Raw genomic sequence first — 23818 nt, 5'->3', positions numbered from 1 at the left:
CCCTTTTGAGTAGTGGGATCAGAAAATGAGCAGAACTGCCTGTGCTTTGGAGAAAAAAAATGGACTTCTGTGGGACTGTCCTTGAGTCTTAACAGTGTCAAGACAAAACAGCATCTTGCTTTGTTCTTACCCTCTCCTGTTCTCGGCAGCATCACTTTCAGTACAGTGCGTGTGTTTGCAGCACTTACTGGTTCTCTCTTCATACATGTCCTATTCTTCTTGTAACCTGCTGTACGTTCTGCCTGAATCTGAATGTCCGGGAATGCTATGAAGAGGAAAGGCTGTGGCTTGGTAAGCCTGTAGTGTGCCATCTTGGGTACCTCGAAAGTTGATGAATATCCTGAGACTTACTCAGAGTCAACAGGCTGTATGTTTAAAATCCCTTTCTGTTATCAGGCTCTAACTTTTAATTTCTGTGGGGATGGAGGGGTCTTAAGACTGACTTTTCTTTATCCCCTTGCAGAGAACTTTTTCAGATCATCCTCAAATTGTTTTAGGGCTTTGCAATTACTCTAGTAGTTAGGAAAACCACCTGTGACATGAAACTTAAGCAGTTGTGGATGGTTTCCCTACTTCCTGCAGAGCTCTGGAGAAGCGTCTGTCATGCAAACTCGAGTGTGCTGCTTAGTGACTGGGAAGAGTAGCAGGAGTACTAGAAGGGCCAGGTGACGGCGTCTTATTGTTTTATGTCCTGCTAATACCTAGAATCGGTGATTTTATCGGTTGCTGTTCTTTTGCAGGACAGCATGGAGAGATTCTTCCCAGAAGCTAGGCCCTTTCTCTTGAAAGCTGAGTTCTGCAGATATTGGTGTTTGAGTCCTGCTGTGCTGAACAAATAAGCTTCATATTTAAAAGTGTTTTGGTATTACACCGTTTTTAAAAAGTGTTAAAGGTATAAGAGGACAGAAGTGCAAGGTATAGGAAAACATGTATTCCTCACACAACTTTATGAGTTATTTTGTTTGGTTTTTTTTCTTGGCTTTACCAGTGCAATTTGTAGCTCAGGTTTGTACTGTGTCCTGTAAAGTGTCTGTTGGAGAGCTTTATTTTGGGAAAATTAGGTGCAGAAACGGTTCTGTGGTAGTGATGCTTTTCCCCAGTGTATTTCAGGGCTTAATAAAATGGATGTGTTGGGTTAGAAAAGAAAAAGAAAAATTAAGTCTGAGATACAGCAGGACAAAAGCAGTGGCTAGCAGTACATTACTCAAGGTCATTTAGTCAGATAAGGGCTGGGTCTGCTTACTTTTGCTGTGTTCCAACTTCTGTGCTTATCTCCCTGCTGGAGCTATAGTAAAAACTGAAGTTCCCATTCTAAGTTGAACATAAGAAGTTAAAATGTATTTAAACTGCTACGTCTACTTAAAGCTGAACTCTTAATTTTACAGGGTATTTTTTCCTGCTGTAGTGAGGTGGTATGTTGTCTGCCTGTAATCTGGCGGCAGCTGGGAGGCTTTAGAGATAAGGGTGCAAGTTTAAATACAGCAGGGGGAAAAAAAAAGGAGGAAAATAGCCCCAAAACTGATAATGTAAAAATTGCCTTGACTCTCTTATTTTGCCCTTTACTTGGAGGGTTCTGTGCCAGGGTGATAATTGCGTACTAAGCATATGAGTGGGGGTTTGCAAAACTCTCCTGCTTTCGGAGCAGACAGCCTTATTGCTGGTGATCTGTTCATGCACACCTTTGTGCTTCATGCTAGCTTCCTCTTGTAGGCCACCTTCTGCTATCTATAGACTATTTTCTTCTTTCCCGTGAGTGTGGTGTGTGTGTGATTTCAGCTCCAAAGCTAGCAGTTTCCACAACTTACAGATTTTTTTCAAATAAATAACTACAGAAAAAGAATTCCTAAAGGGCATGTTAAAAGCAAAGGTTCCAAACCATGCTAGGGTATGCTGTACCTGACACTGTTCCTTTGGGCATTCGTTTGTAAGTTATTATGCGAAAGCTGTTAATAGATTCTTATAAGATATGTTTTTAAATTTATTTTTCAGCATTGAAGTAGTCAGGAAATATCTGCTGTTTGTACCTTTATTAAAATGCTCTGCATCCCAAATATAAGGGCAAAGGGCTGGAACCACAGATGCAGTACAGTTTTTAACAAAAAAACAGGGCATCAGCTGGCACTCCCTAGTATGGAGTGGGCAGGGGGTAGTCTGTGTTAACGCGTTTGGAATCAGATTTCTATGGGCTTATTAGTTTTTGGAGATGTTGATATACAAGGTGCTTGTCATCAAACCTTTGCTACATGATCACTGTGCTGGTCCTGCAGGAAGACTTCATTCTTTAGCTCCTGGAATTTCTGACATGACAAAGTTGTTGACTTTCTAGAGGAGGACAGGAGGGAATGGGCTATGAGAAGAAAATGGTCAAAACTTGGAGCTCTTTTCATGCAAGGCATTGAAGAGAATGTTTTCTGTTCTCTTCCTAAAAGCAGTGCCCTCAATCTTTCAAGATTATTTCAAATAGCTTTTTTTTTTTTCCCAGTACCCTGTGATTCTGAATCTTGGGCAGTTGTTTATTCCACTGCAGCAGCCGATAGCGTCAACAACCAGAGTTACTGTAGGTGTCTTTCTGTTGCAGTAAAACTCAAATTTTAGAAACAGCTTTAGTTATAGTTGTCATTTGCCCTTGTCTTCATTTAAAGTATACCTGTGTAAAATGCTCTTTCATCTGTTCCTGTTGCTTATTCTCTGGTGAAATCCCAGCTATAATAGAGTGAGATCAGACTCCTAGTAAAGATCCTATTCAATGATTTTCTTTTTGCTGGAAAAGGAAGCAAACGCTGTAGAATAGACTGTGCTTTACACTTGTTCTGTAACTACCTTGTTCTGCACTTGCTTATTATAGCAAAGTACTTTATGTAGGCAAGGGGTGCTGCGAGACCGCCATTTGCCTGTCCCTGAAGGGGGTATTAATGGGGGTGCAGTGCCAAAGTAATGCACGTATATGTTTCTAGAGTGGGCTTACATCAGTTAGCTTGGAGGGCAGGTGAAAGAGCTTGCTTCAGTCAGCATCCCTCTGGATAAATGTCTCCCAAATATCATTAGAGACAAGCTTAACTTTTCACTTTTATTAAGTGGCGGCTAGGTCTTTCACCTAGTTTTATTTGCTTACCTTAGTCCCCTTACTACCATACCTGGCTGTCTCCTCTTCCTGTAAATATCCTTGCATCCCAGATTGGCAGGGAATGGCTGTTATCCTCTGTAAGGGATGGAAGCAGAGGCACAGGCAGTGTTAGCTGTGTTTGTGCTGTATTGACCACTGCAAGAAATGGAAACTAATTCTGGGCTAATACTTTGCCTTATATATAGGTGTGTGTATATATAGATATGGGGCTTATCCTTCATACAGTAAATACAGGGTGATCCAATCTCTTCGACAAAGAGTTCCCAAACCTGTGCTGCTGTGTATTTTCACATTCTTCTCCCTCCGCGCCCCCCCACTGATGTGCAAGTACGCATAGTAGGAAGCAGGAGGAAGCATGTGTCCTCCTACATGGCCATGGTGGTGGCAGCTTCTCCGGAACAAAGTTAGGGAGCTTGCTTAACTCTCTTCTTCACAAGGCTTAGCTTGTCAGCTGTCCATTGAGTGAAGAAGCCTGAATATAGTGTCCAGGGAGTAAATCCCACTTGTGATCGGGAAGAGGAACTGGGTGAATGTGATCTTAATTAAACAAATATCAGTAGCAAGCAGAAAACTGTTTGCTTTACAGATGAAGCACTGCTGCCTTGAACTGTTGTAAAGCCACCTGTATAGACAAGAGCTGAGAGAAGGTTGGACTGGTGTATGTGCCTTACTGGAGGAAAGAGTGTTTAGCTGCAATGGTTGAAACTTCGGGTATGCTAATCATGCTTTTATCCTGTTTTTATAGATTGCTGCTAAAATTGGAGATATTCCTCACTTGAATAATTCCACAGCACTTGTGGACCCATCAGTCTACGGTTATGGAGTGCAGAAACGGCCCCTGGATGATGGAGGTAAGCTGGCTGCAATTAGTCAATTCATCTATGGAGGCAGTTGTCTGCTTTAAGGACAGAAATCAATGCATCTTTCTGCATATAGGAACTTTATACAAGATTCCCTGTGTTGTTTATTCTTATCTAGATAGCACAGGGCTCCTAGGCATTAGCATTATTAACGTGAGGCAATTCCTTCTTAGTTCATGAACTTTGGGAATTAGCGAATGAGCTCTGTAATTTAAACCTTGTTCTGTGGTAGTTGCGGGGAGAGAGGGAGGAGGATGTGCTTATTGGAACTGTGCTGGAGCCCATGTGTGGAGCACCAGATGTATGTACTAGAGCTGTTCTTCCCTGATGACCCTTATTTTGTGAGAGCAGGCAGTGTATAGGGACACATGCTCCTTTCCGTGTGTAGCAGTGGTCACAGTACAGTAGCTGAGTTGCTGTCAAGAGTTCTGATTCCTTTGTACACAAATTTTAAGCAGAAAGGGTGTTGATGTAAGTTGACACAGGTTGGAAGGAAACTTCCCATATTAGGCTTAGCTTTTTTCATCATTATTCTCTGAGGATTCTTAAATCTCTAAAGCATTTAACACTGGCCACGGCCAAAGAATAATTAGCTGGGGGGACCATATCTGGTAGCTGTCATGAATTATTTGTAACACTTTCATACAGTATTAAGTTATTGGTTCCTTATCTTTGGTGGGAATAAACAAAATGTTAGAATAGGTGTTTTCTTTTTTACAAGTCTAATGATGTGTACTGTTACAAGAAGTGTTTAAACTGTATTGTATGCTGCTGTATGGATGCAAAGAGCTCACCTTTTCCTGTGGTTGGTTATAAAAAAAACGTGGCTGTGTCTTCCTATTCCCTCTAGTATTTTTATTGACAGAGGTAGCCCTGCAGGGTGATTCTCTCCCCCAGAGATACATTCAGGAGTACTGAGGAGATAAGCAAAGCTGCTGCCTAGCACTTAGTTTTGAAAATAACTTTTTGTCTGATGCAAAGGCTGAAAATACTGCTTGTCATTGTGAAGAAAACGTGCTGGAGCAAGGGGAGAAGTTTCTTTCATGTGGAGCCTCTGGCTTGCTAACATTACTGTTTTCTAAACACATGCCACAGCGCACTTTGTTCTGTGGCGTTGGCTCTGTTTGAGCAAGTAGTTGCTGCACCTTTGGTTTGGTGTTTCAGGAAAGAATGGGTTTATCTGGGTGAGCCCCTGTACCTTATTTCTCAGGCTGGAGCATAACTATGTCTATGAGGAGCCAGAGGCCTGGCATTACTGGTATGTGGTGGTTTCTACATGGAAAGGTGCTCGGGTCTCAAGCAGGCTGTTCAGCATTGAAGAACAGCCTGCACATTGAACATTGAAAGATCCTGAAGAACTTTGAGCTGTGGCTGTATGTGAAAAAGAATAAAAGTAGCCTCCTAGGAGTTAGTCATTCATAACATTAGTTTTTTCATTGATTCATCAGACTGAACTGAGAAATCTGACCTCTTGACAAAACGGGTTTTTATGAACTTGTGAAATGTTCGTAGCACTTAATGACTGCGCAAGTTAGACTTTGTACTTAAACTTTTACTGGTGAGCCCTATTACTTGCTGAGCGTTATTTGTGTTGACACAAACCGTGTCAATACAGTTGGAGTCTACAAATGTACGTTACTGCTGGTTTCTTGTGCTGTGATAGATAGCTCCATGGAGCAGGGATTGCTCCCGGGAGAGCCTTGCAGAGTGACAGTACCCCTGAGTTGTTCTGCTGATGTAAAGATCTACAGGTGTTTGCTCACCCTGGGTGCTTGTTCAGCACTGGGTTTTGTTTGTAACTGTTTTTAAAGTAGCTCCAAGTGCTGTATTTGCCCTTGGGTTCTTCGCATACATCTGTACATGTTATAACTTTGTCCAACCCCCTTCCCAAAAATCTGATCTGTGAGATCCTAGAGGAGAAGAGAAATGATAGAAGTAATATTTTAAAGGGCTGGAATTTTGTGAAGAAAACAAAATTGTAAGGGTAAGAGCAAGCGTTGTATTGCTTCCTTCAGCTTTGGTTATCTTGGGTTTTATTTCTAATGGCATTAGTAAATCCTGTACTGAAATAAAATCATGTGATGAGTTCCCCACCAAATTGTGTGATTCTCCTATGCTGCTCTTTAACTGCATACCCATAACTGCAGCCTGCCACAGGAACTCCTGAAGCAGCGAGTGCATCTTGCTATGTATTAGTTGATGGTATGATCCATACCTTAGTCTTAGGCTACCTGCTCTTGCTGCCATGGCATTAAAAGTCTGTAATGCAGCTTTGGCTGTAGGCATCTGGAAGATGGCAGTTGCTTTTAATAGGACACTTAAATTAGGAAAGCACTTCCCATTTGGGTGATCTTTTAGTACTCCGTTAGCTGCGAACAAGGGATGTTGGGGATTGCATGCCTACGCTTTTCTCCATTTTCTACTTGTTTGTGAACCACAAAGTTTGGAGACGTTGTCAAGAAGCAATTTTTTTTATATTGTCAGCGCATGCTCTAGAAATTTTAGAGCATGGGGGCTTGGATACATTCTGCTGCTCTGGATAGCTTGGAAACAAACCTGGTGGTAAATCTTTTGATTGTTTACTTCTGCATACTGCCTGTTCACGGCTGGGTGCAGTTCTCACTGCTTCCTTTGTCCCCCTGTAGCTGTTAGAAAATTACTTCTGTTCCTAATGCTCCTGAAAAAATTGGGTTCAGGGGAAGTATTTAAGGTGACAAGAAAACTGTCTGTCTTTCAGAAAAATCTAATTCTGCCTGTCCGTTTTTGTAAGCAGCTGCTGGTGTGGCTGATTGATGTTGGCTTAGGAAGTGGTCCTAAGACAGGGTGACAGTATGCTGGTCAAAACAAATTCAGCTGCTTTGAGAGCATTTCCAGGAAAAATAGATTTGTCATAATATTGGAAACCAGAATGTATGAGTGCCTTTTGCACTTCCCTCACTGTAACCTTCACCTGAAACGAAGAGCTGCTAGGGCTGGCCCTGGTGACCTGGCCTATTGGTATTAGATGGAGTTTGAGACTGATTATTTCTCTTTTCCCTGGCTTCTTTATTTCACCTTTCTGTAAACAACTTTAAAGTAATCCTGCAAATCGCTATAGTGCAGGGAGGAGATGAGGTTTATTTGTATTGCTCACAGTAAGTCATAGCCGGCATTTATATGGCCACTTGCAGCAGTTAATGTTCCTCAGCGAAGGCGAGCACTAGAGACGAGGTTAGCTCTGAGCTGCAGAGACCTCGTGGCATCTTGCTTGTGGCTTGCTGCTGAGGATAGATCCCAGCCCTCCTGTTAATGGCCAACGGCTGCTCCTGGCCTCCATTCTAATTAATGGGTCCCTCTAATTACCAGCACAATTTAATAAGTTTGTTTAATGCTAAATAATCCTTCAAGAAACAGCCTTTTTCAAAGGAAGCAGGGATCTTGTCTGCTGGAAAGAGACTGGTTGCCAGAACGCTTGCCTTTGTTGGCCCTGTTTTGAACTGCTTTGAAGAAGTTTCCAGTGATGCATGTAGGGTTGAGCAGCAGTGTTGCAGCTGAAGGCTGGGGCATCCTTTGAGTCTGGGGAAACAATGATGAGAGACCTTGGAGAAGCTTCACACGCCCCTATCTCCACCCCCTGCCTTCCCCAAGCTTCTGTGGTACATACATATATGAAGATGGCTCGTTCTGGTGTAATAAAACTTAACTGCAGTAGAGCCAAGGCGCTGAAACACAACACGATCCTCTTGTACAGAGTACTTTATTCTTTTGCTCTAATATGTTTTCAATGAAAATAGCAATGGGCAGAAGGAAATCTTATCCCTGTCGTACTGATGATATAGGTTAGTAATGATGCTCCTTGACACATATGTAGCAGCAGTAGGACCAGGGCAAAAGTCCCCATCTCTTGGCAAAAGGTTTAGTGTCATATGCAAAATCCCAATGTTCTTCAGATCTCAACTTTACAGATCACCATTTTTTAAATAAAGCAGTTTAAGGGAGGGGAAAAAAAGCCTATAAAGATTTGCAGTGAAGGCAGACACAAAACTTGTTAGGTTCTGACCATTTAATTAAAGAAAAACCTAGCAATATTTAATGATGAAGAATTAGGGTAGCTAATGTTTTCCTTGTAGCTTTCTAAAAGTTATGATCCGTTTTCGTTCAAAAGGTTGAAATGCAACCCTGTTCCACTGCTGTCCAGGAGATGCGTCGCTCTGATTTTATTCTAGCCATGAAGATATTCTTGATGAGATTGTATATTCCCATCATGCACATTAATTTAGTGGGAGGCGCTGCTCTGTTTTATGGGGTGGAAAAAAATCCACATTTGTTTTGAGTGTCTGTTAGGTAGAATTCAGTTAAGGTGAAGCCTAAAGCAGAGTGAAGAGTTATCAACCAGCAGGTGCCATTAATAGGAAATTGTGCTGATTTTATTCAGTATTTTTCCTTCTTTGCAGTAAAATGAGTGCAGTTACAGTTAAATTGTACTCAATGGATGTAAAAAGGGGGAAATATGTACGTGGCTTGTCAGAGTTCAGTTCCCTCCCTGGCGTGAAGAGGGAGATGGTGGAGCACAACATCAGCTTTCGGTGCTGCAGCGAGCACAGTCTGCCCCAGCCCTGCCTCTTTATTAGCCCCTGTTGTTCAGAGCAAAATGGGTATATTGGAGAAGGAATGGGCCGTTAGGTTGTTGGAACCGGGAACCAAGTTGTTTCTCTTTTCCTCCCAAAACAGAGAAATCATAACTGACACCCTGTAAACCACTCCCTGTTCTCTCCATCTGCCTTCGATCTCAGCTCATGGAGAGGCTATCTGTGAAATGTGGAAGGGATGATCTCGCACATAAGTTATTGTGGCTTAATATTTTAAACTAATTTATACAATAAATATACAGGAAGGATGATATCTGCCTGGGGTGGTGAATGGCTTATTATGTTTGTATAGTACTTGGAATGGGTTGGAGACATTGTTATATATACCTAAAGCGTTATTTCCCTGACTGATTTAACTTCTTGTGCTCTGTAGTTTTTCCCCTAAGAAGTTGTCTTTTTCAAGTGTAGGATTGTGTTACAAAATGAAGGCTCTTGCGTTCCTTGCCTGAACTTCGGGAGTTGATTATAGGATGTGTATCTGTCTCATAATTTGTGGGCAGCGGCTGCAGTGGAACAGACTGCTAAGAGAGCTGTTACGGTGAATTGAAATGAGAAGTGGATATTTAAATACAGCCTTGTAGTGTTAAGACCACTCTTTCTGGGATCTTGGGATAACAAGTGGCCGGGTCCCTGGCAAGGTCAATCCCATACTGCAGCAAGAGCCACCAGACCTATTGCGCATGGTAAAAATATTTGGAGCGCAGTTTGGGGCAAGATGGCAAGACTCTGAATTTGGTCATATTTGCCCAGTTCTGCGGTAGTAGCTTATCGGCTAGAGCAAATATTCCCCATTACATCACCCACCTTTTTCGACTGCAGTATTGATAGTTATCAAACTAGAGCTTTTTATATTCAGGGTGAGAATATGCAAAGACAAATCTAACGGAGTCAATAACGCAGCAGTTGTCTTATCACTGAGCTGGGGAGAGTAATAAAATATATATGCTGTCGATATTTTGGTCCTGAACTATTATGGAAGGTATTGACACGCAGCAGAAATACAGTATTGACTCTCTTTGTCTATTTTATTTGAATAAACTGTTTGGCCATAAACTTTATGCATTTTTCTACTGGATTTAGAGTGTGTGGGATGCATCCGCTTTCTAGCCCTGCCAGCTGATTGCCAATTTATTTCCCGTCAAAGAACGTGCAGGTTGCTGCAAAGTAGTTTGAAACGGCACCTTTATTATCACAGCTCACATGTTGGCCTGTTTCATTTGTTTGGCTACTTGTGCCCTCCAGGCATGCAATATAATCTTTCAACTGGTTGTTAGGACCAAATGGTCTGGTTTTTAGCTGGTTTGCTGCAGGCAAAGTCCAGTAGGAAGCCCAGCAGGGCATGTGTTCCCACTTTGCATGTGTTGGTCTAATGATATTTTCCCCATTAACATTTGGAAGAAAGATCTAATCTGTGGGGGGGGGAAGAAATCTGAGGGTTGTCAGCTGGGGAGATAACTGCTAATCATAAATGGACCACCAGCTAACATCGCAGATATGCCTGGAATGTGTGTGTTCAGTAAAACGTGGTGGGTTTTTTTAAAAAAAAAAAAATAAATACTGTTTGGGTGCACAAGGTTACTTAACAGACCTATTCCTTTAACAGGTCTCCGTGTAAGTGGGCTCCATGGTGCACAGATAAGAGACACAGAAAGAAGTATGTGCAAGCAGTCGTTAATGCTTTCGCCTAGCCTAAATCTCTGGGTCTGCTCAGCTTTTATTTTTGTTATTTAATACACACCAGTCTGCTTGAAATCTCTCCTCCCCTCCCTCCCCACTTTTTTTCCTTTTTTTACTACTTCGGGCTTAATTTGGGAAGGGGGAGGTTAGTTGCAGGGATTTGGATTTGGGCAGGCTGGATTTTCTCCCATGACTCTCAGCATGGGGAGACGCAGATCAATTCCCTATCCTGTGTTCAGCTGGACACTGGGTTATGGTGTGTGTTGATCAAGAAATCCCCTCCTGTTTTGTACCACATAACACATTCATTTCAGCCACTGAACCTAAATTACTGTTTTGCTTTTCTTTCTTTTTTGATGAAATGGTAAGAACTCTTTTTCTGTAGGGATGAAGTTAGTTTATCCGTGCTAATGCTTTGATTTTTTTCCTTTTTTCTCTCTCTGCCACAGTAGGTAACCAGTTAGGGGCCCTGGTACATCAAAGGTAAGCAGTGGGTTATGTTTTATTATTTATTGATCAATTCTAATTGTTTATTGATCCACCATCTGTAGCAGTGTTAGGAAGTCAGAGGTTGAGAATGTGGAGAAAACGTCAGCTTAGGTTTTTTCCAGGCTGGGGTTTCTGCTAACCCTTTAAGGCTGGCTGTTGTGATGAAGAAGAGTTGATGTGAAACTTGGATTTGGTTCCTGAAAATCTGCAGGACCCAGCAGAATAGATTCTCTCTCCTCCCTTCCCCTGCCCTGTGGCGGAGTAGTAAGAAAAAATTTTAAAAGCTCTGGCATTTTGACAGAAGTTGGAAGTACTAAATGGGCAGGTAGACTTTTTTATTTTAGTTTTGTTGGTGTAATGTGACCTGGGATGACTTCTTTGTCAAAGATGGTTGTGGGAGACTGAAGCAGGTATAAGTTGTTGTGCAGCATGCCTTAGCATCTAAGTACCAGTAAAAGTACAATACAAAAGTAAAATTCTCAGTTTTTCTTGAATCCTGTCCTTAAGGAGTTGACTGTCTTGTTTTGAGTAGGAAGGGGAGGGCATTTCTAAAGCTGGATTCACCTTCGAGCTAATAGTAGTGCATTTCCATCATCACCAGCTGTTTGTTGAGGCCCTTAGCAGAAAGCACAAGCAATATACATAAAGACCTTCAGCTTCTAAAGGGTAGGTTAAAGCTAACGTCAAGCTAGGCAGCACAGAGAAGGGCGGCAGCATTGTTTGCCCTGCTGCTACCTGCCACCTCTCTTCTGCCGGGAGTGATGCTACTGCAGGCAATTGAATAGACTGAAAAGCCTGAAATGGTTTCTTTCTGGTTTTGGTGCTTGGTTTTCTGCTAGGTTAGCTTCTTTGTCCAGCTGCAACTGTTCCTCCAGCACGGGGTGGTTAACAAATGATGCAGGATAACACATTTTGGCAACAGACTGGGTTTATTCCAGGTTAAAACACTGGTAATTCTGAACCTCCCTGTTGTGTTGCGGGTATGGATGACACTGTTTGGTTCTGCATCTCCACTGGTGAGCCTCAGGACAGTGAAGAGTACTTTATCTGCAGGTTAGCGGTAAAGTCTGATGTGTATTTTATACCTACCCTAACTGATCTAAAGCAAAAAATGGGAAGATTTTAATATACCTCACCACAAAACCTGCATTGAACTTACTGTGCAGGTGTTGCATTGCTTTTGAGATTGCTGAACAAATTGTATATAGCACGTATCTAATTATATGGAGTTTGCAAATTCCATATTTGTTGCATTGTATTTTCTATAAAATAGAGACGGCGAAGCAAAGAACCATCCAATGTAATTCCTTTCTACCTGACTGTGGTCAGGTCTTAGGAAATTGCTTTGGGTGCTATGTTTTGAGGCAGAGACACATTGAAAAAGTCCAAAGAGCAATAGATGTGGAAGTCTTGAGGTAGTGAGACTTCAAAGGATAATTGAAGACAGCTTTTATAAATTCCAAGGAAAAGAATGATAAGGACAAGCAGGCAAAAAAAAAGAATCTGAATATCAGAGGGGATGTTCATATCAGCTTAGACCCTACAAGCCACAGTCCTAAATATTAAAGAAACTTTGCCGTTACTCTGTTAAATCTGTCTGGAGCAAGAATGACAAAAAGAGATGGTTCTGTCAGGTCCATTGAAGATAATGGAGAGTAGGCTGGAAATGTATCCAGCGTAGGAGATATTAAGTGTCCATGAGAGGTCTCTTACAAAATCATTTGTTTTGGGATGTAGTGTTTACTTGTGTGTGCAAAAGCATTATGCTGTGCCTGGTTTCTACAGCATGGAAGTAGTTGGCTTCCAAATTGTTCTTTGTAATGACTATTTGATTATTTTTGTCTTCCTTTTTTTTTTTAGGGCTGTAATAACAGAAGAGTTCAAAGTGCCTGATAAAATGGTTGGATTTAGTAAGTACCTTGGATGCTTTTGAGCTGTTTCTTGACGTATTCTGTGCAGGAATGTTGTTTATTCTGACACGCTCATGGGTTTTTGTGCTTGCTAGTCTTGGATAAGCCTTGTCTAATGCTGTCTTCATGGGGACCAGATGAACTGTGTTTAAAATCTGGGTGCAATTTGCATGGAGAAGCTTGGTGTCCCGGTAGTAAGAACAAGACTGAGTAGTACAGGTTACTGAGAGTTTTAGTTATTCTCTCCTTTAAATTCCCACTAGCATAGTCATAAACAAGTTAAAAGTGAATTTATTTCCCATCATTGAAACATTTTAAGTCCTTTGAGTATGCAAAACTGAGAGGTGCGGGAGGAAGACAAAGTTTAAATGTTAAAATAAGAATTGATTCAAGGCAAGTTAAACAGAATTATAAATCTCTTATACATTTGCTGCAGGGAAACACAACAAGCATGCATTGCTCGGATGAGAATTTTTCCTAGATTTGCATTCCTGATACTGTCCTCTTTCAAGTTTGATCCTAATTTCTGTCTTCCTCTTGGTGATCATTACTCTTCCTTTCAATGGCACCTCCTGCTATTGTGTTGCTACAGTGATTGCATTGACTCTTCCACTGCTAGATCTTCATGTATCTCTTCCAATTTGATATATGAAGAGTAAAAAGGAAAATAACAGGCCATGATAATTACCCCTCAGTGCATGAAGTTTTGTCCCAAATGTAAAGACACTATAACTCAAAGTATAGTACTCAAAGTACAGTAAAGACACTGTAACTCAAATTCCTGCAAAGACGACGCTCACACTCCTCCTGCCAGACCTCCTCGCTTATCCGTCCTGGTACCACGCGTGTGGGGGGGCATTGGAGGGATGCCTCAGCTCTGTGAGAGCAGAGCCTGCATGCTCTGTTGGTGCATCACCTGCGTGTTAAACCCAGTCCTGTTTCAGGGGCAGGCAGATGCAGGGAGATGGCAAGCCCACAGCTGAGAGATGCTTCTGCGGGAGCATCCTGAGCCAGGCATACCTGTTTGACTTGACAGTTTTGCTCTTTTTTGCAGTCTGGGAAGGATATGAATGGTGATTGGCACATAGTCGCTTCCCAGTATGTCTTGTTGTTGAACAACAATGTGCTGACTCAGAGTTAAGGGAGATAGGTATTTGTTTTCACTGAAGGTTTGATAGACCATTTCAGTATGTAGCAGTTTCTTCTGAGTGCAGACCAGCCAAATAGTATGTCTTTTGAAAAGAGGTAGTAAAATACAAATTTTAAAGAAATGAAAGCAAAAGTCTTTGCCTTTTTTAGTACCCCAAATAACTGGTTTATTGGTTCAGACTGAACAAGATATACTCTTCTAGCAGCACTCAAACTAGTCCCTTATTTCTTGCATGCTATTTATTTCCATTCAAGTGTGAGATAGACTTTTTTTGGCTTGTTTTGGTTTTCCAAGCAAACAGAATAACTTTCAGCAGTACCTTAATGTTTTTGTACTATGATAAATTTGGTCATGCTGTGGATGCCTCTTCTGCAATCCTGGAGTCAAACTGTTTCTTTATAGATAGCTGCAGCGGAGTGAAAGGGGGAAGGTGCTCTGCAGTTACTCAGAAAAATGGTATGTTCTGACGCTTTTTGAACTTGTTTCAGTAATCGGCAGGGGAGGTGAACAGATCTCACGGATTCAGGCAGAGTCTGGCTGCAAAATTCAAATTGCTCCAGGTAAGAGCCTCTTTGTATGGCGAGTGGCAGGTTTTAATATTGAAGGATGTTGTGTCCATTAGATCAGGCGCCTTGCCATGCTCATGGTGTGTTACCACCGTTAACAACTGATATAGGAGAGCTGTTGTGGGATTGACCTCCCGACTAGCACAGAAAACAGGTTTGTCAGGTGGGTTGGGGAGTGAAACAATTAAGGAACTGTCTTCAACCAGTGGATGGGTACAGTGCAAATGGACAATCCGTGTTGTGCTTAGACCTGAAATTGCAGCTGTTGAGTTTTCTCCCAGAGGTACCGCTTTGCTCAGCTCTGCCGTTTCTCTTATTCATCTGGTCAGCTTGAACTCCTGGCAGCAGCTCTTCATACAACTAACTTGCACTGAAAAAATTGGACCATCCGTTCTGTTGTAGTGCCTATTTGCTTTGGGGAAGACTGTACTACAGGGCTGTACAGGAAACTGTTGATTAATATAATCAGCAAACTGTAATCAAGTTCTCACCCCTCCCTTTAATTGGTGGGGAATGCTTTAAAAGACTCCAGATACCCAGCAAACCATTTAAAATATGTTGACCCTGGATGTCTTTGAATTCATTAATGTGCTCTCTGTGTCGGGGGGGCAGTGCTTCCATTACTGCTGGATAGTTACTGAAACAACTGCCTTTTTTTAATTCCATGTATTAAAATTGTCCTTGTTTCCTTTTTAGACAGTGGTGGGATGCCTGAGAGGCCCTGTGTACTCACCGGGACGCCAGAGAGCATTGAGTGAGTTCTGGTTTAATTTCTTTCCTTTCCCCTTCTCTCTCTTCTCCCTAATGCTGTGCTCTGTCAGTGGTGCTACTTGGTTAGCCACACCAGCAAATATTGGCCTAGAGAAACTTGAGGGTCTCTGGAGCATAGAACCTCTTGGTCTGATGCTTTAAACTGTGCACCTCAAAGGCTTTTTTTCAGTTGCAGTTTGAACCCTCTGCAGAAATTCCGTCGAATTCCCCTCCGCAGGGCAAGGTTGCTCTTAGGGCACCTAGGATGCAGTTTTCTAACTGCAGCTTTCCAGGATACTGAGCTAAGCTGTTGAAGGGCACTTCTCTTCTCCCCTTCGCTTCCCTACTCCTATTGAGATGACCATCCTTCCAGCTGAAGAAGGGCTGCATGAGGCCTCCAAAGCCTGTCGGTGCCACTCCAGAATAATCTGGAGGTGTTGGTGTTGTTGCAGAGCAGCATGAGGCCCATGGGTGTGCTTGCCTCTGCATTGCTGCCAACAAGAAGCAAAGGACTGAACCAAAGTCTTGAATTCTGATCCCTGCATGGTAGAGACACGTGGCCAGCCAGCAGGGGTTTCTACTCTTTAGACGTATAGAAACTTTAGGGACAGTGTTTCCTCCCTCCCCCTTCCCAGGAGCTGAGTTTGAGACTCTCACAAACCAGTTGAGGACCTCCTGCTGGAACTGGATCCAGGATCCTCAGGCTTACAGGAACACACTTAACATATGGAGCTGCTCTTTCTCTCCCCAGCCTTTGGGTAGGTGGGTTTTTTAAAATCCATCTGGAAATCTTTGAGTTGCATTTGATAGTGAAAATACATGGGCGCAAAGACTGTCTTTCTAAAGAGAGACACTCATCATTCTTCCATTCCTAAGAGATCTAAAGGTACTTAAATCTCCTTATTCTGCCATAATGCTGCAAGCAGTGAGCCAGAATAAATATAATTGGCAAGCTCGCATTATAGGGCAGGCAATGTATTCTTGCTGATATTGAAGTGCTTTTCCCCCTTTAGCAAAGGATATTTCAGAACAAGAGCAAAATATTAAAAAGCTGGGATGCCTGATGAGATGCAGTTGGGGGAAGTGGGGACGAGGTATAGTTAAGATTTCATGGTTCTGAAATAAGCAGTTAAATGTAGTCATGTCCAAGGCTGTCTTTAAATAAAATATTAATAATTCTAAAAGAAGAGTGAGAATACTCAATTTGTGAAGGAGAACAAGGTGTTGAGGATGTGGAATTAGGTGAAATTTCATTTACTTTTGTGCTAAAATTCTTGTTAAGTTGGCTGTTTGAACTGTCTTTTCAGGCTACTTGTAGAAAAAGAAAATGAAGTAGGGAAACCAATCTAGATGTCAGGCTTCTTTAAAAGGTTTTGTGAGGAGTGTTTCCATTAGTTATATCCAGCAGCAAACTAGTAGGGTTGATTTCCAAATTACCCCTTCTCATCTGAAATCTGTTGTATATTAACTGTTGTAGTCTCTATATTGTCACTAAAAGAACTTTATGCAAAATGTGAAGGTAGATGGATAAAACCTCTTAAGACTCTTCCAGAAACTCCACCTTTTGCCTTGTTTTGTGAGAAAGTCAAGTCAAAGCAGTGCTCTGATGGGTGTACAGCCTCAGATCACCACCCCCTGAGCTGTCTTGGGTGACTGTCTTCTTGCGAAGGATGACTTTGTACTGTTTCTTCAAATCGCCAGAGAGAAGACAGTCCTCCTAGGGTGCCTGATGTGGCTTGGTATGGAGTGGAGAGAAGGGGAGACACTGCTTTAGACTGAATAGGGAACTGGTGACTTTCTTCTGCCTGCTTTGAGAAGGGTTGTGAGAGAAGGTCAGGAAAGGGATGTGATGGTACTGGGAGCCTTCAAGATGAAGGGAAACCCTGTCCGTTACCTCTGATAAAGATTTTAGAGAGGGATCTTTAATCTCCCAAATGCTTCTTTGTGTGTCTCTTCTCACCAGGAGTAGAAGAACCCAGTCTTTCACTGGTTGCTGCTGCAGTATTCTTGCCTCGCTTTGCGGTGTAGCTTCAGCACCCACTGCTTGGGGCAGAGGCTGTGTTAGAACAGTGTTCTGGTGCTGCTGGTAAGAGCAGGCAGAGAAGAGCAAGGCAGTTGCCTGTGACTGATTGGAGAGTGGTTAACCAATGCGCTGTGTTAGTATCAGCAGTGTGTTTTGTCTTGACCAAGAAGAACAGAGCTTGAGTTTTAACAAGTATTGTAGACATGTTAAAGTTTAGAACCTAGAGCATCTTCATTCAAAATAAGCACCCCAAATGCTATAGCTCAGCTATTATCCTTAACTTCCAAAGAGGTCAGAGCATGCTGCTGCTCTTCCTTCTCTCTTCCCCTTTCAAAAATCAAACTGCTTATAAGTAATATTGATAGGGGAAAATACACATTGAAGAGTTACCAAAAAAAACCAAACAAAAAAAAGCAAACATTGTGCTAACTATGGTTTCCTTCATCTTTTCACTACTTCTCCTCTCCCCGATCGCTTCCCATTCCGATGGTTCCTGGTCTCTTGGTCAAGTGGAACAATGTTGTCTAATGGTTGTTTCCCTCGATTCTTTTCCAAAGACAAGCAAAACGGCTACTGGGGCAGATTGTAGATCGCTGTCGGAACGGACCTGGTTTTCACAACGATGTTGATGGCAACAGTACGATTCAGGAGATTTTGATCCCGGCATCCAAAGTGGGTCTAGTCATCGGCAAAGGAGGTGAAACAATAAAACAGTTGCAGGTGCGCAAGATGCATTTACTTTAGGGCTCTCTTCCCTACTGCAGCTTCTCTAGATCAACAAGAGCGTGCTCTAAATCAACAGGAGCGTGCTGAAATGGAGAGCCTTAAATGCTCTAACCTTCTACAGCAGGGACTACTCTTCTGCCTTCGGAGAGCTGGACTCAAATCCAATCTTGTGTTAAAAAAGAAATCGGTTTGGCCCCAGCTACGTATGTAGTGGAGTTTTGCCAGAACTGTGAAAGAAACTCGTGTGCTTTAGATAACATTTGGTGCGTGCTGTTTAGGAGGGGATCCTTGTAGCCAAGAAAAGGCTATCTCTAGTCTGCTGCTGCTGCAATAGTTTTTAATGCCAGCCATGCTGTTGCAGAGTGCTGTGCTTCTCTTTTGTTGCTGATCTGTGGTAAAGCTGGCGTATGTCTTCCTTTTTTTCCTCATCCCATACCTTTCTAATTAACAGTGTTGTGTTATGTGTAAATCTGTGTTCCTAGACATTCTTTATTCCTCCATCTGGTACAAGTGTTTTAAAGAATAGAAGGTTTCAGAAAAGCACCTAGGTCAAAAATGTAGGTTTTTGAGTGCCCTGATTAGGCCTCTGTCATCTAATGGTTTTAAGGCTGGTTACTTAATAACTATTATATGCAGACAGCTACAAATTTTGGAAAGGGCTGAAAGTCAGTTGTTGAGGTAGATGGGTTCTCTTTCCAAGGGATTCAGCTATTTGAGAACTTCAGGAGTAGCCCACTTTCTGGCAGTCCTTTAGACTCCAGGACTATTACTGAATTTGTGCTATAAGTACCCGTGAAGAGCTAAAGTAGCGTTCTGTAAAGCTGCTGATTTGACCTACATAATGTTTAGTAACCAAATTGTAGTCCTTTGTTTCAGGGACTCTGCTTATCAAAGTGCTCTGTGCTTTTTCTTCAGGAACGAACAGGTGTGAAAATGATTATGATCCAAGATGGTCCGTTGCCTACTGGAGCAGACAAACCTCTCCGCATTACTGGAGATGTATTTAAAATACAGGTATGTAATAAAAGTAAGCAGTTACTCCACAGACCAAGAAGTTTAAACTTTAGCATATTTGTGAGCATCTAATGGAGTTGAATCCAACTGAAAATGTAATGATCCTTGCTGGTTTTGTTTGTTCTATAAGGTTGAACTTTGAGTAGAGCAAGTTAAAACACCAGACTAGAAAGTGTTGGCTTGCTTACAGCGTAACCTAGGAGATCTCACTCCATGTAGATACTAGACATGGGTAGGAGAAGAGCTGAGGAGGAGGGTTTGGAGAAAGTAGCTTTGAAATGCTTTCCAGTCCGTGAAACAAAAAACATAGCTATATGTTACGTGAGCATCTGGGTTTTTAGTGACTAACTTAACCACACATTTGAGAGAGTTCTGTGGAAGGTGCGTTATCTCAGACAGCCAACTGACGCAGGTAATTAAAAAAAAAAAAAACAAACCAAAACACCAAACCCATGACAACTCCTGAAACCAAGGGGTTTGCTTAATATTGGTACCTCGGTCTCCTTGTGTCAGGGTTCTACAGATGTGTTCGTACCTGCGGTTCAAAGCAAAAACACATTTTCAGCTGGAGACTGGAAGATTGCAGCATGATGGGAATGCTTGAATTAAAGTTTAGCTGTGGCGTGTTCCACGTGTCAGCAAGTGCTTTTCATACCTTGCTAAGTACGTAAAATCTAGCTTAGCATTCCTTGCTCTAATAAACATAGTTCTGTTTCATAGGATCTCCCGAACCATAAATTGCTGCAACAGTTGATGTTGCTCAGGGATAGTATGTCTGGGTTGTATTTTTCAAACTTCTAACTGCAAGTGGGCTTTTAGATTGAAATGTGTTTTGGCTTTTATTTTTTCCAAAATTCTTATATTTGTTGAGGAGGTGAAGATATGCAAAAAGAAGTTTAATGGCAGCCTTGATACTTGAAGTGCCGCTACTTCCCAGGTGGCTGCTTCTGCTTTGCAAGATTTGCTGTTGTCACATCTTCCATGCCATAAATCATGCCAAGCACGTATAGGCTGGAAGATCTTTGAGGCACTTGAAGTTGAGCATGCTTAGAAAGCACATAAGAAGCCTGATGAATCCTTGGGTTTGGTTGGATTCTATGGATGCCACAACAGTGCTTCTTAACTCTCAAATCCCTATGAAATCTCTCCATTGCCCTTATTTCTGTCTTGGCTTCTTTGAAACATCTTGAGTTGTTTTCTTCTGTAAAAAATACCATGGGGGCATGGAAAATGTGTAAAAATGTGAAAGGAGTCAGATTCACCAGTGTCCCTCAAACTTGGAGGTAGAACCAAAATGTCAAAAGCTTGACGGGTAATATATAGAAACAAAGGCTTTTGTTTTGACGTGTAGGCTTTTTTTAATGGTGGCTACTGTTGGCTTATTTCCAAGGTACACTTTTACTAGCTGGGCTACATGCAAGCTTGTGAATGGCCTTGAGGGCTGCAAGTAGGTAGGAAGAATATTCATTTGTCTCAGAAAATGTCTTGCTGGATTGCTGCAGACTTGGGCTTAACTTTTCTGAGTGTCAGTAAGCTCACTACTGCCCACCTGCCTCCTTGGTACCTGCTCTCTAGCTCTTAGTGGACATGCTCTCTGCTATGCTACCACAGCTTCTACCTTACTGTATTGGTTTCAGTTCTATGCAGTAGGAAAGGGCCTTCCTTTAATTTAAAAACAAACAAACAAAAAAGAAAACCAAATAAAGATATTTTAATAGCTAAAGGGCCTTTTTGAAAGACTGAAGGAAGCAATCGCACACAAACTGCCGCCTTGCACACTTGGCAGGTTTTGTCAGACATGGATGATGCCATCAAGAACAGATCTCCATTGACTGTGGAAAAAGAAATTCTAAATTAGAATGCTGTTTCTGTTAAGCAGATGGAGATTGCTTTGCCTGAAGCCTGACCACTAGCCGCTGTTGAGGCCCTAACACCAAGATGGCAAGCAGAATAATTTTAAGCTAACTGTAACTTCTTTCCCCATGTAGCAAGCGAGGGAAATGGTACTGGAGATCATCCGAGAGAAAGATCAGGCAGACTTCCGAGGCGTACGCAATGATTTCAGTTCTAGAATGGGAGGAGGCAGCATAGAGGTATGTTTTCTTCACAAGTACTCTGCTAACCTCCCTGTGGGATGGGTAGTGGGTGGAAGTCATCAAATGGCACGTGTAACCTGTAAGCTTATTTTTAAATGCATTGTGTTCTGTTGCCAGAAGAGTGAGCCTGGCTGCAAAGAGGAGTTCTCATGGACTCCCAGATGGCACTTTTCTAATTGTCTTTCTAAGCTGCATTCTTGGTAGTGCAGAGTTCATTTAGCAGGGAAGGAATTTGCAGCCACATGTTTGTTTTTCTTAAGCGATATGGTTCTGTAGCCTGGAGCTGCCTAATGTGGCTGTCCTCATAGTTAAGAGCATCTACTTGTAAAATCAGAGTAATTCAGTCTAGTTTTCTGAGCTTTCATACTGCTTTGCCTTTCCCATCAGGTCTCTGTGCCCAGGTTTGCTGTTGGAATTGTGATAGGAAGAAATGGAGAAATGATCAAAAAGATTCAGAATGATGCTGGAGTTAGGATTCAATTTAAACCAGGTTTGTGTGAGGATGAAGAGCTGTTACCTTCTGACCAGCGTTCCAGTTTGGGATTGCTAAGTGAATCTGATCTGAGGTTACAGCAGCTAGGCCTGTCTAATTTAAAGGTGCATTGTGTCTCTTTCTGAAACACGTTTAAATATGATGTGCTGCTTCCTTGTGCACTTTCTGGTTTTCAGAGAGTAAGATTATATACCGCTCATCTGCAAACATTAGATGTCACAGCAGTCATGTCTTGAGTGGTAACTGTATGGATAAATGAAATAACAATAACAAAACCCCTTTTATTTTCTGTTGAAGAATTCTCCTTCAGGACATTAAAGCCTTTGGGGATCAGGAGTTGATTAATTCTAAGTAACTTTCTCTGGGTCCTTGGCTGTCTGATCACCTATCAAAGCTGCCTTTGTCCTCTTAAAATTATATCAGTCTCTTTCATGGCTTTTTGACATTTGAACGTGTTGCATTTGGAACGTTGTTTGCTTTGCAGCGTGGGTTTGGTTTTGTCTTCTTCCAGTCCATGGAAGAGGGGCTGAAGGTGGTGGGAAGAGGTAGTTGTTGGGGTAGTTATGTTGTGTGAAAACACTGCTAGCAATGATGGTGCTAGAAGGAAGCTTTTGTTGGCAGGTGGATGTTTTCTCCTTTTAATTTAGTCTTTGCCACCTCTCTTCACAGATGATGGGATTAGTTCCGAGAGAGTCGCACAGGTCATGGGGCTTGCCGACAGGTGTCAACACGCAGCACACATCATCAGTGAGCTTATTGTCACAGCACAGGTGGGTTCTGCAGGCCCTTGGGAGAAAAATGCTGATATGGGAATGTAGTCGCATGTGTGTGGCTGTGTGGATGGATGCCACCATCTGAAGAACAACAGTGTTAAATTTTCCCTCTGGCAGGCCACACGTGGTGCTGCCCAGGACAGAGATGTTAGGTTTGGGTTTTGTTTATTTGGGTTTTCTAATGTGATGTGGGCAGCCTGAGTTATGGGAAGGTCTCCTGTTCTCAGGCAGTATTATGAGGCCTTATTGTAGCTTCACATTTACCCCACAGGTTTAGCTGTTCTGAAGTTACTTGGAAACTGTGACCTGGTGGAGTGGGGCCCAGCAGTAGCATAGACAGTGACTAGAGGCCCTGCTCAGTAAGGCTGAGTAACGCTTGGGCAGCAGAGCATCAAGTGCTCGATGATGCCTCCTCTTCAGGCTCTAGTCCTCTGGTCTGGCAGCTGTGGGAGGCAGGGGAAGGCAATGAACGCTCATGTATGCGGTCACTGTGCCTAAGAGACACCGATGTTTTGCATTGCCCAAGAGCAGGAAGTACAAAGATGGGTGAAGTAGTAGGGCAGACTCATGCAGGAGGTATATTCCCTTTGTATTATCAGAAGTAAAGATGTCAGGCCATTCCTGACCAGATACCTGAGCATAATTTCTTCATCAAGAGTAGGTCTTGATATCTCTTCTTACCCTGAGATCTGGCTTGAATGCTTAATTACTTTTTTTTTTTTAATCATCCACTTAGATTTTGAGGTCTGTCCTGATAGCCTCTGCCCATCACCTTTTGCTTTTGGAGAAATCAGTTACCCAAAATAGGCATGTCCTTTAAGTGTCTTTGAATTTAAAAGCCTCCTTTGGAAGTTTTGGAAAATGTGCATTTCAGCTGAGTAATCCCAGCAGTTCTTCAAAGAATGACTCTTGAAAGGGTTTGGAAGCAACTTCTGTGTGTGTCAGTGCCAAGAGCTATTGGTTGCTCTGAGGAAAGCCCCCATCACAAACTAAAAGTCCTTTAGTAGTTGATGCTTGTTTATAGGTTTATTTTAGCAGATACAAAGGCATGCATTTAAAAATTATAAATACCTTCCTGACTCAGGAAGGCAGCTGTAACCTGCGTTACTTGGCATTTCTTTAAAGTGCTTCAAAATCTTGAATGTGAAACTGAAGTCCAAAAATACCTTAATTCAGTGCCATTGATTATAATGCAATTTAACTTACCTTGCTATATTTTGCTTTTAATGTGCATTGGGCCAACAAAAAACCACTGATACATATTTTTTACCTTCCAAGGAACGAGATGGCTTTGGAAGCTTGGCTGTCGCCCGAGGAAGAGGTCGTGGCCGTGGGGACTGGAGCGTTGGAACGCCTGGGGGCATGCAGGAAATAACCTACACGGTGCCGGCCGATAAGTGTGGCCTCGTTATAGGCAAAGGTGGGTTCGGTGACACCAAATACTCGAGCTTGCAATCTTTTGCTCTCGGGACGGTCGCATTCTTGCTGCCTGACAGTGAGGCCTTGGAGTTTTCTGTAATTGCAGGTATTTAGTGGCCA

The 23818-nt window shown here is 42.3% G+C and overlaps 1 protein-coding gene across 3 annotated transcripts in view; it reads left to right on the top strand.

Moving 5' to 3' along the window:
• FUBP3 (far upstream element binding protein 3) overlaps positions 1-23818 on the top strand; it is a 40818-nt gene that overhangs the window by 3166 nt on the left and 13834 nt on the right. For 2 of the 3 annotated variants that reach the window (XM_064469134.1, XM_064469136.1), the window contains exons 2-13: positions 3870-3975; positions 10216-10266; positions 10739-10772; positions 12639-12688; positions 14327-14398; positions 15101-15158; positions 17735-17897; positions 18819-18917; positions 20906-21010; positions 21401-21503; positions 22176-22276; positions 23558-23699. In XM_064469134.1, the coding sequence (XP_064325204.1) occupies positions 3870-3975; positions 10216-10266; positions 10739-10772; positions 12639-12688; positions 14327-14398; positions 15101-15158; positions 17735-17897; positions 18819-18917; positions 20906-21010; positions 21401-21503; positions 22176-22276; positions 23558-23699 (1084 nt within the window). The remainder of the gene's footprint in view (positions 1-3869; positions 3976-10215; positions 10267-10738; positions 10773-12638; positions 12689-14326; positions 14399-15100; positions 15159-17734; positions 17898-18818; positions 18918-20905; positions 21011-21400; positions 21504-22175; positions 22277-23557; positions 23700-23818) is intronic. The other variant, XM_064469135.1, reaches the window with a different exon arrangement.

Source organism: Phalacrocorax carbo, chromosome 18 (assembly GCF_963921805.1).
Source record: "Phalacrocorax carbo chromosome 18, bPhaCar2.1, whole genome shotgun sequence".
Lineage (NCBI taxonomy): Eukaryota > Metazoa > Chordata > Aves > Suliformes > Phalacrocoracidae > Phalacrocorax > Phalacrocorax carbo.
Note: the sequence above shows the minus strand (reverse complement) of the source record. Positions and strands in the feature narration are given on the sequence as shown.